The 18,780-nt window shown below is 39.0% G+C and overlaps 2 protein-coding genes across 5 annotated transcripts in view; both read right to left on the bottom strand.

The window, feature by feature from the left end:
- Nucleotides 1–4,308: 4,308 nt before the first annotated feature.
- NRAS (NRAS proto-oncogene, GTPase) lies at nucleotides 4,309–17,060 on the bottom strand. The gene is made up of 7 exons (XM_023222780.1): nucleotides 16,327–17,060; nucleotides 15,715–15,842; nucleotides 13,505–13,683; nucleotides 9,426–9,585; nucleotides 8,384–8,507; nucleotides 7,999–8,037; nucleotides 4,309–7,895 (listed from the first exon to the last, which is right to left on the bottom strand). The coding sequence occupies exons 2-5, from the start codon at nucleotides 15,823–15,825 to the stop codon at nucleotides 8,388–8,390; spliced, it is 570 nt and encodes a 189-aa protein (XP_023078548.1). The 5' UTR covers nucleotides 15,826–15,842; nucleotides 16,327–17,060; the 3' UTR covers nucleotides 4,309–7,895; nucleotides 7,999–8,037; nucleotides 8,384–8,387.
- Nucleotides 16,605–18,780, bottom strand: part of CSDE1 (cold shock domain containing E1) — a 41,106-nt gene continuing 38,930 nt past the window's right edge. For all 4 annotated transcript variants that reach the window (XM_023222776.1, XM_023222777.1, XM_023222778.1 and 1 more), the window contains 2 exons: nucleotides 18,299–18,431; nucleotides 16,605–17,910 (listed from right to left, as the gene is read on the bottom strand). In XM_023222776.1, the coding sequence (XP_023078544.1) occupies nucleotides 17,863–17,910; nucleotides 18,299–18,431 (181 nt within the window). In that variant the 3' untranslated portion in view covers nucleotides 16,605–17,862. The remainder of the gene's footprint in view (nucleotides 17,911–18,298; nucleotides 18,432–18,780) is intronic.

Raw genomic sequence — 18,780 nt, 5'->3', positions numbered from 1 at the left:
CATGAACAAGTATTATTTCTATCACCAGGAAACAAACTCTGAATTTAAAGCAAAACAAAAATAAAAATCTCAGTTGTATCATCGTCTGCAACCTTCAAGAAAAATGCCCAGAAATTCCCTCTAATGGGAAAAGTCTATCTACTCATTCTTTTTCTCTAATTAAGCATGCGTTTCTTCAGGCACAAGCATATAAGATCAACTAGGCTCATTTAATTCTATTTTTGTTTTAGCTTTCAGCAAAAATATTGTTTTCTATGTCTTTTTTTAAAATTATACTTTAAGTTCTGGGATACATGTGCAGAACGTGCAGTTTTGTTACATAGGTATACACGTGCCGTGGTGGTTTGCTGCACCCATCAACCCGTCACCTACAGTAGATAGTTCTCCTAATGTTTTCCTTCCCCTAGCCTCCCGTCTATTTTTTATGTCTTTTGAAATTATTGGTGTGCAAATATTTCAGTTATATGATGGACCACATCAGTTGGAGCTAACCTAGGGACTTAACCATTGTTTACAACATTGTTTTAGGGGAAATCATTCTAAGATCCAAATATCAATTTTACAAAGGTACTTTTTTAAATAGGAGATTTCTTGTAGTTCATTCAGTTGGAGATACCTGAGGATCTGTGGGAAGCAGATGACACTGTACAGGAATGAACTGTACACAGATTGCTGTGCTTGGCTCCTTATTGTCCAGAAAGCCCTTACCTCCATTCTGCTATAGCAGGTCTCCCTCTCTGCTGTGAAACTTGCTGGGGCTCCCACCTCTTTCCAACTTGTTCATCACCCCACATCCTTCAATGCCTCAATGACCACTGTAAGTTGTGGTTGAGAAGACAGCATACCAAAGGGTTCTATGGGGCTGAGGGTGACTGTCGGTAAACTGCCAGCTCCATTTTATTTGTTACATTGCTTCAGTGGGAGCAGTTCTGAGTTCATTACAACTTCCAGTTTAGGAATAGAACTGGAACATAGTTGCCAGCAGCAACTATAGATTTTGTCATCCTGTTGGAGGTGTATAACAATGCCTTTATACTTAAGGAATGCGTTTTGGTTTGGAGCATAACCAAACCTGTGGAATGATGAGGCATTTTATGGTACTTTACTGCATTCAGTCTCATTTTCCCGTCAGTAGTGATTTCCCCTACATGCCTAAAAATAAAGAAGTCAAATTTTTAAGATACATCCTTTTCCGTGAGACAAACTGACTTTATTTCCTGTCTCTGGAATGGAACTGAAATTCAGCAATTTGCTTTAAACAAAACAAGCTGTACTTCAGCAGTGTACTATGTTCTGTTAGAGGAGAGACGGAGGCATACTATGGGGTCCCTACAATAAAAACAGTGCTAGATAGTGTTCTAAGTTATTGTTTCTTGTTGATGTTGTTTTTACTATATATTAACTTATTTAATTTTCACAATAGTCTTTTGAAGAACTATTATTTCTTCCATGTTACAGTGGAAAAACTTCAGGTATGGAGAGGTTGACTTGCTCAAGGTCAGACAACTAATAAGTGGTAGAAGGGGCATTCAAGGCAAGGTATTCTGGCTCCAGAGTGGGGGCTCTTAAGCACTGTGTTATACACCATCTCACTATTATGTAGAGTGCAATGAACGTGATTGTGTCTATAGAATATTGGGATCTGGACTAGACTTGAGGATGTGATCTAGTGATTCCCACTTTGATAGATAGTCATAGAAATAGATTGGTGAAGTCAAGTGGTTTTTATACTTTTACTTATGAAATCTTTTTTTTAAACTAAATCTTTTCTTCCCCCCACTAGAGCAGGGTCTCACTCTGTGGGCCAAACTGGAATGCAGTGGTGCCATTATAGCTTACTGGAGCCTCAAATTCCTGGGCTCAAGTGATCCTCCTGCCTCAGTTTCCTGAATAGCTAGGACTACAACAGGTGCGGGGCTAGCTAAGTTTTAAAACATTGTAGAGACAGGGTCTTGCTATGTTGCCCAGGCTGGTCTTGAATTCCTGGCCTCAAGTGTGGCCTCAAGTGATCCTCCCACCTTGACCTCCCAAAGTGCTGGGATTACAGGCGTGAGCCACCATGCGCAGTCACTAGTAGTTTTTAAGCCATGCTGCTCAGTCCTTGGAGTATAAAGGAGACTTTTAGGAGAGGCTGAATGGCTGTGGTTCTGCTCCTCCTCCCTTGTCCCCCAACTTCAAGGAAGGAGCAGGAGGTAGGGTGAAGAACCAGTTGGGAAGAAGTGGGAGTTCCCAACAAGTTTCACACCAGATTAGTTCCATGTTCATCTCTTTCATTTCAGGCTTTCATTCAAGATTTAGTTTGAGGCTGGGCATGGTGGCTCACACTTGGAATCTCAGCACTTTCAGAGGCCAAGGTGGGAGGACCACTTCATTTGCCATGCTAGTTTCATTTTGGACTTTAATAGTAAATGTCAAACTCCTCAGCTTCACAGGCAAAACAAGCATACACTTAAAAGGTCTCTTGATCTAACTTTCAACATGTCTTTACAGTTTATACCATTGATTTACAAAAATATTCCTATCAGGAATGTTGGGTCTCAGTTGTAAATGTGAATTGATTTATAAGAAAATGTTTTAAAATAATGTGCAAGTTTTCTTTCAGACTGAATTATAATCCACACATTTCAAGCTCCTACAGAAAGTATCAATAGCGCCAATTGTATCATCTCCACAGCATCCATTCTGGAAGATTGCTTTTCCTAACCTGGGTATTTCAGGCTGCTGCAAATAAAGGAGTCTGCTCGTAGGCAACTGCTAGCTACAACCACATCCTCCCCTATCAGGCACGTAGCTGCCTCTATCTTTAGAAACATTTAATAGAACTCTAAGACCCAATATTGCAGGTGCTACCCATTTTTACTTCATATGGCTTCTACAAGTTGATGGTAATCTGAATTTATACTAGGTAAGAGACTAAGTTCATTCCTCCCCTCCATTCCCCATTCCCACCCCTGCTCCCCACCAACATCAGTAGTTTATAATAGACTATTTCGGTGCAAGTGTGAAGTAAATCATGTGGTAGAATACAACTGCAAATAAGAAAGGTCAACTCAACTCTTGGTTCATGAATCTGAACCCTCTTATGTATCTTTTGCAACTAGAAATAATGTTTATCTCTATTTTGTATGTTCCTGAAGTTCCAGCTTTCTTTTATTAAGGTAAAGGGTCACATTTCACTGCCCAGTTACTTTTAAAAGCATTACAAAGCATACCCTTCCCACTTGGAAACTGGACATTGATTCTCTCTGTGCTCTCATGGAGCTGGACATGCTCAGTTTTGCAAAATGATCACTAGCAAGGCCTCTTGGCCTCTTCTCATGTATTTATGGGTATCAAATAACTCATGCAACTATGTTGGCCTTTCAGTGACCTTAAGTATTGCTTATGAGAACAGAAACCTTAATAGCACAGAGATGCACAGGATGTTCCCTCATATTCCAAATAAATAAGTTTCTTTAGGTACCTTCTCATTATTTCTGTAGCTTTATTTTGCTGAACGGAACAGCAGTTCTCACCAGAAAACATCCTTTCCTCTTTTCTGTTATTAGAGGGTCAAATATTGGAACAAAATTTTGTAAAATGTGTATGAAAAAGAAACAGAATTGTGACTTTCTCTCTCTCTCAAACTATCACCTAGGCCTCTATATGATGTGATAGTTTGAAAGATACAAAGTTCATAATTCTATTTTTCATATACATTTTACGATTATTTACACTCTAGTTGTCCTAGCTAGAAAAAAATATTGTCATTTAAAATTGGGTTTCCCAAGCTTACTTCAGCCACATGTTAATGACCTACCTTCCCTGCCTCCTTTTTAAGAAAAAAAAGTGAAGAAGAAAAATTGTGATAAGTCTTTCTTAAACCAAGGTCTCCAAAATTACAGTATTCCAGTGTTAGTTGAAAATGCCTAGATTTGATATTATTCTTTTTAAAATCTCCTTAAGGTTGGGAAATCTGATATATCCTAATTCAACTCTCCTATTTTATAAGTGAAGAAACTGGGCCAGCGTAGTAAAATCATATTGGGCCTCAAGTTCTCCAGCCCCTAGCATCAATGCTCCTCCACCTATACCAAGATTGCTAGATTGTGCAGTAATGCAAAAATGAGACAAAAGAGCTCCAATGGCATCTTAATGTATGCAAATTTGACAAATAGCTATGAATCATCTGCAGGGTAATACTTTAAAGCAGGCTTTGATATATTTTACATTATGATGAAACAAGGAACTCAGATATTCCAACACTTCCAAATGTCATATCCAAAAGTTTGAAATTAGTATTAGTGCTTCAGTGAATATAAGAATTACGACTAAGCCAAGAACTTCCAGTTTTTATTTTTTAAACATCATTTAACAAGAAAAACATTCAACCAAATTAAAAAGAATTAGGTTGGATTAATTTACAATAAAATAATCAACTTAAAATATCAGCCCTTCCATTTAGGGCCAAGGAGGCCAATAGTTCCTGTTTAAACAGCAGAATTGCACAATTATTTTTACCTATATTTGATGGCACAAAAAAATAGAAGTCTTACAACTTCCACGGACATCTTCCCGTCCCTCCAGAGTAGAGTTCATCATACAATTCCATCTCAGGTCAGTACTCAGGCTTTTAAAAATCATCTTACATTTTGAAATATAATACAACTACTCTGGTAACAAGCATACTTTTAAAACAATTCTTATAGAAAACAAATACCTTAGATAATTGTGTGGCACATTAGACTGCTCAAAGAAACAGCAAAGATGAAAAATAATGTACAAGAATTATAGTCCCTTGTTTACAGAAACCATCCAAATAAAATATTTTCCCTAATTTTCCTTGCTTCTTATAATTTATTAGCAGAGATGAATTACAAGAAGCAGAATGCACCATTTTTTGGTTCTTGGTTGTAGCTGCCAGCTTAGGAGTTCATGACTATAAATATAAAGCAAATATGATTATGTTCACAAGTTCTGGAATGGGAAAAAACTCCAGATATCTCTAAAGTGTTTCTCTATCCTTGCCTTCAAGTCATGACAAAAAAATTCACAGCAGTTTAAAGGATGGTGAAAGACTAAACATGGGCCCACTAAAATAGAGATTAATTTTACCTATTACACTCCTATAGTGAAAATTGTAGTAAGTATGATATTGTATTAAGTAACGTTCTATAGAAAGCTGTTGGAGCAAACACAGCATTTATCAGGTTCATTTACAGACCAGGCATGGTAGCCTTTAGATAGAACATCTTATTTTCACACTGTTGAACATGTAACCTTTAAAAAAACCAAAAGGAATATGTAACTTATGACAGCTGGCCAGGCACTTAATCTGGGGAAAGAGAAGGATTTTGAGGTAAACTAGAATTATTTTCAGCAATCACAAACATAGCCTAAAAACCACGTTTTACATCACACTGAAGTTATTCAGCTTTTAACTATAGTTCGTCACTCCTTTGTGCCAAAATTCACACCTAGGTGTAACTTTTTTTTTTTTGGAGACAAGTCTCACTCTGTCACCCAGGCTGGAGTGTGGTGGCATGATCTCCGCTCACTGTAACCTCCACCTCCTAGGTTCAAGTGATTCTACTGCCTCAGCCTCTCAAGTAGCTAGGACTACAGGCATGGGCTACCATGCCCAGCTAATTGTAACTTCTTAAGAAGCTATTCAAAGAACATACTCAAGTCTGAATTCTGGCCCCATTTAGAAACTTCTGTGTTTAGAACACACTTGAGAAAACTGTAAGTACATACATACAAGGGCAATTGGCACAGGAGCCCAAGATGAGTATCTTTCTCCCTAATTTGACATCAAATTTAATAGATTTTTAAGAAAAAGAATCACACTGCCAGTCACAAGACACTAAAAAAAAAAAAAAAAAAAAAAAATGACTGAGGTGATAAGCCTCAGGAAAATTACAGAGTAACACCGCTCCAGAAGGAGCAGAAACAGAAAAGCAAAATTTCTGTTTACAAATGATGATGGTACTGTGAAAGCTCCCAGAATTAGCAGTAAGGAGTACAACTCTCCAGGTTCATTATACTCTGGGCACAGTATATGTTTCTTCTTTTCTGAATTTCAAGGTAATATGACATTTGCTTAATAAATGAAAATTCCTAATATAGAAGATAGCGGACCTCAGTAAGTATTTAAATATTAAAGACAGGAACAAAGTGGCCATTTTGGAATTAGTCTTTTATCAAAAGTTATCCAAGTCTGTTTTTCATGAGAATTACCAGGATTATCTGCAAATGAAAATGCCAAGCCTCCAAATCCTTAAAACTATCAATTAATTATATTTTCCATTCCTGTCTCAACAATTTCAACTTCCTGTTTTGAGCAAACTCATCAGCTTAATCAACATCTTGTTTTAAACCCTTCAGAGAACATTATGAGTAAAGAAAATTTAAAACATTTTTCAGCTGAGACATCCTCATTCTCAAATGAGAATATTGGCTTAATTTAGAGTTTCTACATGGTTAAAAGAAAAAAAAAGGTTTAAATATGTGATACCGAGTTTTCCAGTCATGGTAAAGGGTTTGTGCTAACTGATCTCTTCTTTCCTTGCAGGGCTAACTACAAGCACCCAGCAAAAGTACTAGTTGGAGTTAATGGTGCAATGAGCAAATGTAGAAGCATTTCTTTCTCTGTGATGCTAACTGGATTGTTCAAGTTTTGAAACTGTGACCCTGGTCCATTAGCACCATGCTTTACTCAACTGAAATAATCAAGCCCCTCCTGCTGTGGGGGAAGCTGTAGAAGATGGGGTGAGAAGGGGATTGAGGGCAATTATACACATCATTAAGATACCATGATATACAGTGAAAATGTAATTTGTTAACATACTATATTTGAGGTTTGAAAATCACTGATCACAGCTATTAAATAACAATGCACCAAAGTTTTACAACATTTGAACACCTGCAAATGTAGAGCTTTCTGGTATGACCCAAATTTGAATACAAATGGAAGTTCATTGAATAGCAGGTTTATCAGTAAGCTAGAGGAAACAAATTACATACATTGTATAGGTAGTAACCTACGAAAAAAGTGGAGATTAGGTAAAAATTAAGTGAAATTATTCATATGCTTTCAGTTTCATCTTTCTCCTGGGAAAGCCCCAAAACAGGCCTCTGGAAAACCAACTTCATACATGTACAAAATGGCATCTGCTCTCAAATAGATATAGCTTTCCCTCAACGGTAGGTAAGTCACAGAAGTATCTCAGACATTCATTTCATGCATAAGGATTTTTGAGACATCTATTCCATTGAAATATTATAAAGGAAGTCTACAAACCACCTCTAGGAAAAAGGCACTTCACTGTGAAAGTTGGATTTAATTACGTCAAAGTTGTGAAGACTAGGATAGACTCAAAATTCAGTATTCATTTTTGTATTTATGAATCTAGAGCAGATGCCAGTTTAGAGAATACAGCCGAAAACATTATAAACAAACCAAACAGCAATAATAACTATATTCTTGGCAAAACAGTAATTTATGACATTTCTCCAAAAATTAGCATAGTTCTAAGTTCAACAGTAAAAAGAAAAAAAAAAATCACCAGCAGTTGCTACTTTAGAGCTCAAGACACTGTTTTCAACAGAATTTCACGTTTGTGGTTTGGTTCTCTGTTTCAGACATGAACTGCTTTTCAGATGAAAAACCTGGGCTGGCAGAGGTGTGTTTGTGCTGTGGAAGAACCCAGGGCAGAAAAATAACAGGGAGTAACAAGAGGTGCATTTCTCTGGTCAGACAGCCAAGTGAGGAGGTAGTTATTCTGAGAACTTCTCAAATAGAGAGTACTGTACTAAACTACTGAGAGCTTCTAGCAGGAGCTTCTCTGTGAGACTGAAGATAGCAACAGGAATACTTCTCCTCCAGGGAAGTCAGGACCAGGGTGTCAGTGCAGCTGAAATAAAAACAGAATTTGTATAAGTGACACATTCAGAGTATAAGAAAAACAAGTATACGAAATTAACAGGAATGAGGATACATTTCCAAACTTGTCCTACCTTGAAAGTGGCTCTTTTCTGATAGAACTTTAAAAGTATCTGTAAACAAAGAACACAAACCATATCATTATTATCTAGTTTCAAAGTAGTGATCCTTCAAATTCCTGGTCATTGCCAGGAATAGGGTATGGGTATGCCTACATTTCATAAATAATGTCTTATAATTTCTAATGTTAGCAAAAATATAAAGATACCTGTAGAATAATCAAATGTTTTGAATATTTTAGACCTCAGTACTTTCAGAAAGGGTGCCATATGGAAAATATGCAGAAAAGAATAGGCAGAAACTCAAATAACATATAGACGATAACACTAACACTCCTCCAAAAATTGACCAATACTAAATACTAAGATTTATAATTATGCCAAGAAACCATATGCTTACGTTGTTACATCACCACACATGGCAATCCCATACAACCCTGAGTCCCATCATCACTGCTGTTGAGTTTTTTCATTCGGTACTGGCGTATTTCTCTTACCAGTGTGTAAAAAGCATCTTCAACACCCTATAAAAGGAAAAAATGAAAAAAAATGAGAGAGCTAACTCAACAGACACAATCCAAATTGTAAGCTCTCTTGCATTTGTATCTCTTTATGTGGACATAAGATTCCAATTACATAATGAATAGCTGATAAAATAAAATATGGTGATTTAAAGAAGAGAACACTAAATTTCACATTCCTATTGAATCACATGAACAGGCTGATAGAAAAATGGCACATTTTGCCAAATAAACATTCAGGCAAAGGAAAAAGGTAATGTGAGACATACAGAACAAAACTACATTAAACTAAAGACTCCATTCAGGAGACTTAAGCCCTAAACAGGGGCTGGTTTTGACAGAGAAATAACTAATGTTTATAAATATTTTTAGTCAAGGATCTTCAGAAGAAATATTTGTGGATGTTAATGCAGGAGTAAACATGCCATAATCGACTATTAATACATTCATTTTGGGTTGAAACAAGCGATTAAAAAAAGACCATTATTAAAAATGCCTAACAACAGGCTGGGCGTGGTGGCTCACGCCTGTAATCCCAGCACTTTGGGAGGTCCAGGTGGGAGGATCAATTGAGGCCAGGAGTTCGAGACCAGCCTGGGCAACATGGTAAAACTTCGTCTCTACTAAAAGCACAAAAATGAGCCGGGCATGATGATGCGCCTGTAGTCCCAGCTACTTGGGAGGCTGAGGCAGGAGAATCACTTGAATCCAAGAGACGGAGGCTGCAGTGAGCTGAGATTGCACCACTGCACTCCAGCTTAGAAGACAGAGTGAGACTCTGCCTAAAAAAGAAAAAAGAAAAGAAAAAAATGCATAACAACAAAGAATACGAACATGGATCACATCTCTACCAGAGTTAGTCAACTGATGTCCTCTCGCCTAGAGCAAACTGTTACACAAATGCTGAAAGCTGTACCATACCTGTCTGGTCTTGGCTGAGGTTTCAATGAATGGAATCCCGTAACTCTTGGCCAGTTCGTGGGCTTGTTTTGTATCAACTGTCCTTGTTGGCAAATCACACTTGTTTCCCACTAGCACCATAGGTACATCATCCGAGTCTTTTACTCGCTTAATCTGCTCCCTAAAAACGGGAATATATTATCAGAACATAAGAAAAACAAGATTAGGCTGGGTGCAGTGGCTCATACCTGTAATCTCAGCACTTTGGGAGGCTGAGGAGGGCAGACTGCTAGAACCCAGGAGTTCTGAGATTAGCCTGGGCAACATGGCAAAACCCGGTCTCTATAAAAAATATAAAAATTGGGCCGGGTGCAGTGGCTCACACCTGTAATCCCAGCACTTTGGGAGGCTGAGGTGGGTGGATCACAAGGTCAGGAGTTCAAGACCAGTCTGGCCAATATAGTGAAACCCCATCTCTACTAAAAATACAAAAATTAGCCAGGTGTGGTGGCAGGCACCTGTAGTCCCAGCTACTTGGGAAGCTGAGGCAGGAGACTCGCTTGAACCCGGGAGGTGAAGATTGCAGCGAGCCAAGATCACGCCACTACACTCTAGCCTGGGCGACAGAGTGACAGAGTGAGACTCCATCCCTACCCGCCAAAAAAAAAAAAAAAAAGTGTATATATATATACACACACACATACACACACACATATATATTATAGCTGGGTGTGGTGGCGCATGCCTGTAGTCCCAGCTAATTAGGAGACTGAGGTGGGAAGACCACCTGGGCCCAGAAAGATCGAGGTTGCAGTGAGCCATAATTGTTCCACTGCACTCTAGCCTGGGCAGCAGGAAAAAAGAAAAGAAAGGGAAGAAAGAAAAGAAAAGAAAAAAAAAAAGCAAAGGAAAGAGAGAGAGAAAGAGAGAGCAAGAGAAAGAAAGACAAGATTTCAGGAAGGAATAAATGGCTAGGGCAAAAAAGAAACTAGCAAATTTTATGTAGCCCTATTAGCTTCTAGTATTTTTGCTTTTTTCTACCACTTAGAGAAGATGTTGTATATCAAGGAGACTGCTTTAGACTTGATGCAACAGCCATCAGGAAGCCATAAGTACAAGCTCACCTTCTACTGGGAGTGGATGGGTATTTTATCCTGACAGATGCCCTAGTTAGGCTCCTGGATTCTCCAAAGAACTTGGCTCTGGATTTAATTGGCAACTAGAAATCACTCCTTAGATTAAGGTCTGAAGTATAAAAAATGAAGCTCACTGCTGCTAAATAACTAGGCATGATAGTATTTAATGGAAGGCAATCTATCACTTTTCAAGATGGGTGGTGCTCAAACATTTTCTTCAAACAAATTATAGATGAAGCTGGGCATGGTGAATCCCACCTATAGTCTTAGCACTCTGGGAGATTGAGGTGGGAGGACCACTTGACCTAGGAGTCTGAGACCAGCCTGGGTAACATGGTGAAACCTTGCTTCTACAAAAAATACAAAAATTAGCTGGGCATGGTGGCACATGTGCCTGTGGTTCCAGCTATTCGGAAAGCTGAGGTGGGAGGATCCCTAGATCCCTGAGAGGTTGAGCCCTGAGAGTGTGATGTCACCGCACTCTGGCTTGGGCAACAGAGGGAGACTCCACCTCAAAAAAACTAAAACAGGCTGGGCACAGTGGCTCACACCGTAATCCCAGCACTCTGGGAGGCCGAGGTGAGTAGATCACCTGAGGTCAGGAGTTTGAAACCAGTCCAGCCAACATGGTGAAACCCCATCTCTACTAAAAATAAAAATAAAAAAAAAATTGGCCTGGCATGGTGGTGGACGCCTGTAATTCCAGCTACTTGGGAAGCTGAGGCAGGAGAATCTCTCAAATCCGGGAGGCGAAGGTTGCAGTGAGCCGAGATTGCACCATTGTACTCCAGCTTGGGCAACAAGAGCGAAACTCAGTCTCAAAAAAAAAAAAAAAAAAAGAAAAACTAAAACAAAACATTGTATCTGGAAGCCCAAGCTATACAACAGAAAACTAAGAACTGCTCTTAGTAAAGGGAGGCTGAAGCATCTAGAACTCCTGACAGCGCCCCCTTCAATGACATGTAAGACACACCACACCTGGGAAACTATTGCTTTAGATTGTCTTGACCAACACAATCTAACAGTACTTTATGTGATGATGGAAATGGTCTATATCTGTACTGTTCAACATGGTAGCCACTAGTAGCTATTGAGCATTTGGTGGTCAAGGAACTAATTTTTAAATTTTATTTAATCTTAATTAACTGTAAATAACTACATACTGTACAGTACTGTTCTACACTCTACCCCTGGATTACCCACAAGATCACGTATCTGAACTACGCTCCATTGGCTGTTTGCAAAACTGTGCTTGATGGCAGTAGCCTACATTAAGGGATAAGACAGCCTAAAGTACCTGGACCATGTCACTGTTAGGTTCCTACTGATTTTTACATTAAACAAGCCTCTTTGAGGATCCATGGGAAAATTTCCTTCTAGTAGCAGTATAATTCTGCTTCTTCTGAGCAACTTAACTGCTTTCAGCATACAGATACTGAATCTTTCAGTTGGCTACTTTCCTTTTCACAACAGTGACCAAATTGTAGTCCACTTTTAGAAAGTAATTGGAGCTTCATGCACAATCACACAATATGCTCATTCCTAAATTTGTTTTATTTTCCTTTACCCTTATTTTTTTTTTCTCACTTAAGCCTATTTTTCAATAATTTTATCTTGCTCTACTATATGCATTTTCATAAGATGTTTTAAATACTCTTTGGTTTGAGGTAAGGCATATAGAATAATGAACAAATTTCTTGTAAGAAAGAAATGACTTCTAGAAATTCAACAAACATTTATTAGATGCATGCCACCAAGTGTGGGCATTTTAAGTACTGCTATTACTTTTAGACAATAAAAATGGGAAGTACAACAGGTTAGGAAAAGAACACTTGAATTCAGTTTTGGACCAATCTGCTTTTGAGAGCAGACATCTTCACATGGACAGAAAATAAGCCAAGGCTCAAGTCTTTAGGCAGAACACTTAAGTTGCATTTACTGTGTGCCAGGCACTATTCTGAGTGATTTGCATATTTATTAAAACTGTAATCTTCACAACAACTCTATGAGGTAGGTATTATTATTTAAATAGAGCTAGGTTTCAATCCAGGTAGAATTCCTATTCTTAACCATTATATTACTCTGTTTAAGAACACTGTGCTAAGAAAAAGGAGCTTTGGGTTTTTGATCCTGGCTCTGCTACTAATAACAATCCTGACTCCAAAACCTAACAAACCACCTTCTGAACTCTTTCTGATTCTGCAAAATAGGAATATTGTACTAGAATTTTTATGGTCCAATCTAGCTTTGAAACTTTATGGTTCTATGGACAAAGTCTATCTTTATGTTTCTTTGTTTTCATCTTTATGTACTCCCTATTTGCTTTTTCCTATCATTTTGTTTTTTATTTTTAATTTTTTATGGAGACAGAATCTTGCTCTGTTGATTAGGCTGGAGTACAGCAGTGCAGTGGAGTGAGCATGCCTCGACCTCCTGAGCTCAAGTGATCCTCCAACCTCTGCCTCCCGAGTAGCTGCCACCATGTGTGACTAATTTTTTTATTTTTATTTTTGTAGAGAAACGGTTTGCTCTGTTGCCCAGGCTGGTCTCCAACTCCTGGGCTCAAAGTGATCCTCCCACCTTGGCATCCCAGATCACTGACATTCCAGGTGTGAGCCACTGTGCCTGGCCCATCTTTTCCATTACATACTGAAAGATGTTTCTTGGAGATGTGCTCCTCTCTGAAATTCCTTTGTGATCTCTAATTACAACAACTCTGGTTCCGAGTTCCCAGTAGCAAGCTTCACTTATGTATTATCAAACATTATAGTAACAGTATATTATGCAAAATAAATTCCAGTATTAACTTTCAGTAATTACCCTAGATTCTCAATGTCAAACAACCTAAAACCAACCCTTCCTGTAATTAAAAAGCTCTATCTTCCCTAGTGTGTTAACCTCATTTCCCCATAAAGCTTCAGAACACAAAGATCATCCTTTCAGAGAAAACAATGCTCCTAGTACCTGTAGAGGTTAATATCCGCAAATGACTTGCTATTATTGATGGCAAATACACAGAGGAAGCCTTCGCCTGTCCTCATGTATTGGTCTCTCATGGCACTGTACTCTTCTTGTCCAGCTGTATCCAGTATGTCCAACAAACAGGTTTCACCATCTATAACCACCTGTTTTCTGTAAGAATCCTGCGGGTGTGAAGGGTAAGGGAGGGAGGGAGGTTCAATTTTTATTAAAAACCACAGGGAATGCAATGCTATTGTTAAGGTCAAATAAGCCTCTATTCAAGCCCATTTCTGCCTATCTGGTTTGTCCCTCAAATTGCTAATATATAATCACAAACAAAAAGTATCCAATGTCACCCTATGTAAAAGAAAACCCACCAAATTCTATATGCCTGCAGAAAATAAATATGGTCACTCTGTTCCTGGAAAAGATTAAAAAAACACGGTAACTCAAATGACAACTCTACTGCAGCCAGGAGGCTACAGATTAGGTACCTAGTGTATTTCACTAAACTATGAACTGGACTGTTTTATTTGTGCTGTTTATTTTACTTTAAGAAATCTAAACATACCTTCACCAATTATAACCTGGCCCTATATACATCATTTGTGTTTATGACTAAATAAATACCTTTTGTTTCAGAGAAGGTTATAACACCAAGTATTTTTTTTTCTCATGACAGATGTACCTGAATCAAAGTCTTAAAGGTTCCAAACAAGGTATAGTTATGATTAATTTCTCAGGAAGACAGACATGCATAGATCATATAAAAAAAAAAACTTTCATTTTGGTTTTATGGCAACAGGCCTTTTACTTGTATTTTAATGTCATCACACTTCGAGAAGTCTCCGGAGTATTGGAAGTGCTCTATATGGTTATCTGGGTGGTAGCTACATGACTACATAAAAACGCAAAAAGCATTGGGATCTAGACATAAAATTTATGAATTTTACTTATATAAATTGCTCAATAAATCAAACATTTAAAAATATTTAATTAAAATATTAAACATTTCATGTAAAATATTAAAGCTGTTAAGCTGGAAATAAAGATTTTGCCAAGGGTTAGCAACCAATTTTTTTATAGTTAGTTTGCATCAATTAAACACTAGTAGCCAGATGGTAGGGAGGCCAGGTGTTGATTAAAATAATCTCTAAAGTTAGGCATTTCTAAACTCAACAAAATTACAAAACCGTTTATTTATTTATTTATTCATTTATTTTTTGAGAAGGAGTCTCCCTGTACCACCCAGGCTGAAGGGCTGTAGCGTGATCTCGGCTCATTGCACCCTCTGCCTCTGGTTCAAGCAATTCTCCTGCCTCAGCCTCCTGAGTAGCTGAGATTACAGGTGCGTGCCACCACACCCAGCTAATTTTTGTATTTTTAGTAGAGATGGGGTTTCACCATGTTGATCAGGCTGGTCTTGAACTCCTGAAGTCGTGATCTGCCCGCCTCCACCCCCCAAAGTGCTGGGATTACAGGGGTGAGCCACCGCGTCCGGCAAAACCCTTTATTTAAAGAGCCTTAGATGCCACTTACTGAAGACAATCTGTAGCATGAACCCTCACAATACAATAGAATCTCTAAGTACTATTATATAGTACTTTACCATTCACAAATAACTTAAATATATTAACTTTCCATAACATCCCTTTGTGGTAGGCAGGACAAGTTTATGGTAATTTAATACATGAGGAAAATTAGGTTGAGAGAGATTCATTTGCTCAATATCACACAACTAAACAAACTGCAAACAGGGACCAAAATCCTAGGCATAAAGACTAAAAATCTCAAGTTCTTGCTACTCCAATCATCTGGTCTCAGCTGCTTCAACTAGCTAATAAATAAATATTGAAGAACACTCAGATCTCTGAATCCTTTATCACCATCCTATTATCTCCCATACAGTCTCGCTACTATGGCCTGTGTTTCTCATGTAACAGAGCTGTCATATATGAAGAAACTCATGAATGAACTCAACACTGAGTTTGCAAGTTTACAGAACTGTTAAAAACTGGACGTTTTAGAAACTTCAGCAGCTAATAAAAATGAACTGTTCTCTATAAACACGTTAAGCTTATTGCATAACTGAATGTAGTACCCAAAATAACTTTTACTTTCTCTCCTCTTATTCCTTTAATAAAGAATATGGGTAAAGACGATCTGACAAGTGAGAGACAGGGTCAGGTCAGCAGGCTACCACTGGGCCTCACCTCTATGGTGGGATCATATTCATCTACAAAGTGGTTCTGGATTAGCTGGATTGTCAGTGCACTTTTCCCAACACCACCTGCTCCAACCACCACCAGTTTGTACTCAGTCATTTCACACCAGCAAGAACCTGTTGGAAACCAGTATCAGGGTTAATTGGCGAGCACCACATCTAAAGTACTTTAAAGCTTTCTATAATAAATGGAAATGAAAACCCTAGCGTGACCTTCCATTTGGTTCTTAAAAAGTGACTCGGGAACGCAAAAACACCGGACCAATATCGGCCTCACATTTCTGGAGTAGTTTTCTAGCAACCCCCACCCTTGGCTATTTTTCAACAGTCCTTGGGCCCCGCCCTCGCCTAAGCAATGGAAATCCCCCTTCCTATTACTCCCCGAAGCGCCTTCTCAGCTCTAGCGGGAAGCCTCCAGGCCGCAACTCCTTCCCATTCTCCCTTCTGTCTCCAAAGATCTCCCCACGTAGGCACCAAATGGAAGGACCCCCGCCCAAGGCCTTTGTCTCCAGCTGGTAGATTCTGCTCGATTTCTGGCATCAGTGAAACGCCTGAACATTCCACAGCCCAAAGCCAAACACTATGCATGCGAGAAACTTACCTCAAGCTCCACTGCCTCTGCTTTGGACAGATTTAGGACCACAGCCGGGAAAATTGTTGGAGACCCCGGAACCGCCATGAACAGCCCCCACCAGGGAGCGGCACTTCCGGCCCCGCCCGCTACGTAATCAGTCCGCGCCCCAGGCGCCTGTGTCCCCGCCCCGGCCACGTGGGCCTCCGAACCAGGAGTCATGCGGCAGGCCGCACCCAGACCCGGCAGGCCGCACCCAGACCCGCCCCTCCCACACGGGACGTTTCAATAATGAAAGCGCTAGGTGCTAGTGTCTCAAAAATCAGTAAAACTTTATTCGCTTCCATTCTTTCGCCATTAACAGAAAACTGGAGAAAGCAAAAATGTTTTGTGTTTACAAAGATAAACGGCCTCTTTTACCCAGAGATCAAAACCTCAAACGACAAGGGGGAAGATAAAACCGCCCTCCCCCACATCCCCTGAGCTGACCCTTGTCATCTTAGACAAAGCCTTCAGTCCACTGGCCAGGGACCCTGTATATGGCCAATTCAAGAAGAGGGCCAAGAAATCAGACCCATCCATTCCCGTGATATAAAGTTGAACAGAAGCTACACCAAGGGTCAAGTGTCTGTATTTTACAGGACACAGTAACCAGGCGGCTACTTATTAAAAAAACAAGATTCATTTCAGGCACAACTTTTTTATTTTTATTTTTTTGTTTTGTTTTTAAATCAGTAAAAGAAACCGGGTCCTAGAAGCTGCAGTGATCTAAGCAGCAGCAAGTTTGTGCATTCAATTTTTTTGTTTTTGTTTAAATATGTTTAAATTATCACACTGCTGGCACTCCTCATTTGCATGAAATTCTGCACCATACTTACTAATTGTAGTAAAGTTACCCCCCAACCCACGAAAAAAAACCTACTCTGTAAGATAATTTTCACTGAAATATAACCAAACTTCTTTAAGTGGATTGTGACAAGATTATAAATGATATGAAAAATAACATTTTAAAATTTGGCCATCAACTTTAAGAAATGGTTTGCCTATACAAATCTTTGTAATTTTTAAAAGATAATATATTCTACCCTCATATGGTCCTCAGAATTAAAGCATAATGAACAGGAAGAAAAAGAAAAAGAAAGCAACTGAGTGCTAAGGCAGAACATCTTGCCAGAAGTAATTAATGAAGGTAGAGTATATAATGAAAAGTGCAGAATTTCATAGGGCCAACAAGATAACAGTCTATATTTTTCACTTAACACAGGCGAAGTGGATTTTGCAATTACCAGTTGCGTTAAATGCACCAAATAAAGCTCCTAAAATTGATACTATAAGGCGCCACCTTAAGTTTTCCAGGCTGCAACTGTGCATTATTTTAAAATGGTTTTCTTAAATTTATTTATTTTTTTAAACATAACACGAGGAAGGTGTTAAAACTGGTGTAATAGCTCAATAGAATAAGTATTTCAGATTTCGGGAGGGATGAAGAAGGAGATATTCAGAACCCTTCACCAGATTCCCCCCAACTTGATCATAGCAGATTAATGATGTGCTTTGTGGATGTGGTTAGTCAATGACACCAGCTTGACGGATCTTTCTTTCTGCACCAAACCCCTGTGGGGGGGGGGAAAAAAACCCTGCAGTTAATGATTTGAGTTGCACAACAATTATGGTACATTCACTATTCCGAAATGAAACTACAAAAGCATTATTTTTAATCATCTTATGTACTACTAATTCTTTTCTTTCTAGAGGAGAAAATTCACAGTAAGCCCTCCTGACCCATTACCTAAACTCTCTTCAAAGCATCAAGAAAAGAAATGTGCTTCTTACTGTAAGCAACCATTAGGTTTGGACTGAACCAATGTGTAAAAAGTCCTAACTAGTTATAAGCAATATGAAAGTCTCCCTGCTTCATTTCCTGACCTATTGGTTAAATAAGACCACATATTGTACGTAGATCTATCAGTTGGCCTCCCCCAAGCCTTGCATGCCCTCATACCATTGAGTTATCTGGTCCCCTTGGCTGACGAAGAACCATTAGGCGAGGAGCACTAGCATCATCCAGAGTGATGTTCTTCAAGCGATTGACCAACCGATCAGGTCGAGGAGCTGCAACAGCCTTGGGGCCCTCACTGTAATGAAGTCAAAAGACGAGAAGAAACCACACTTGGTGGGCAGACAGCAAGCACTTGCAAAGGAGTGTGTTTTCCACCTAACTGCCCAAATGACTCACTTTTAATGACGGGACTCTTGCCTCATCTACCTAGCTAGAAAGACAAGATAGACAAGTTTGTTTATGTATTATTATCCCCAACTCAAGGTTCCAGCTTAATAGGAATGGAAGGAATCATTTGCAGACCCTAGACTTGAATGCAACCAGAATGACCGGTTCCACAGATGCATAAAAAACAAGGAAGCAGATGTGGTAGCTAACACCTGTAATCCTAGTGCTTTGAGAGGACAGGGCAGGAGGAACAGTTG

The sequence above is a fragment of the Piliocolobus tephrosceles genome, chromosome 1, assembly GCF_002776525.5.
Source record: "Piliocolobus tephrosceles isolate RC106 chromosome 1, ASM277652v3, whole genome shotgun sequence".
NCBI classification, from domain to species: domain Eukaryota; kingdom Metazoa; phylum Chordata; class Mammalia; order Primates; family Cercopithecidae; genus Piliocolobus; species Piliocolobus tephrosceles.
Note: the sequence above shows the minus strand (reverse complement) of the source record. Positions and strands in the feature narration are given on the sequence as shown.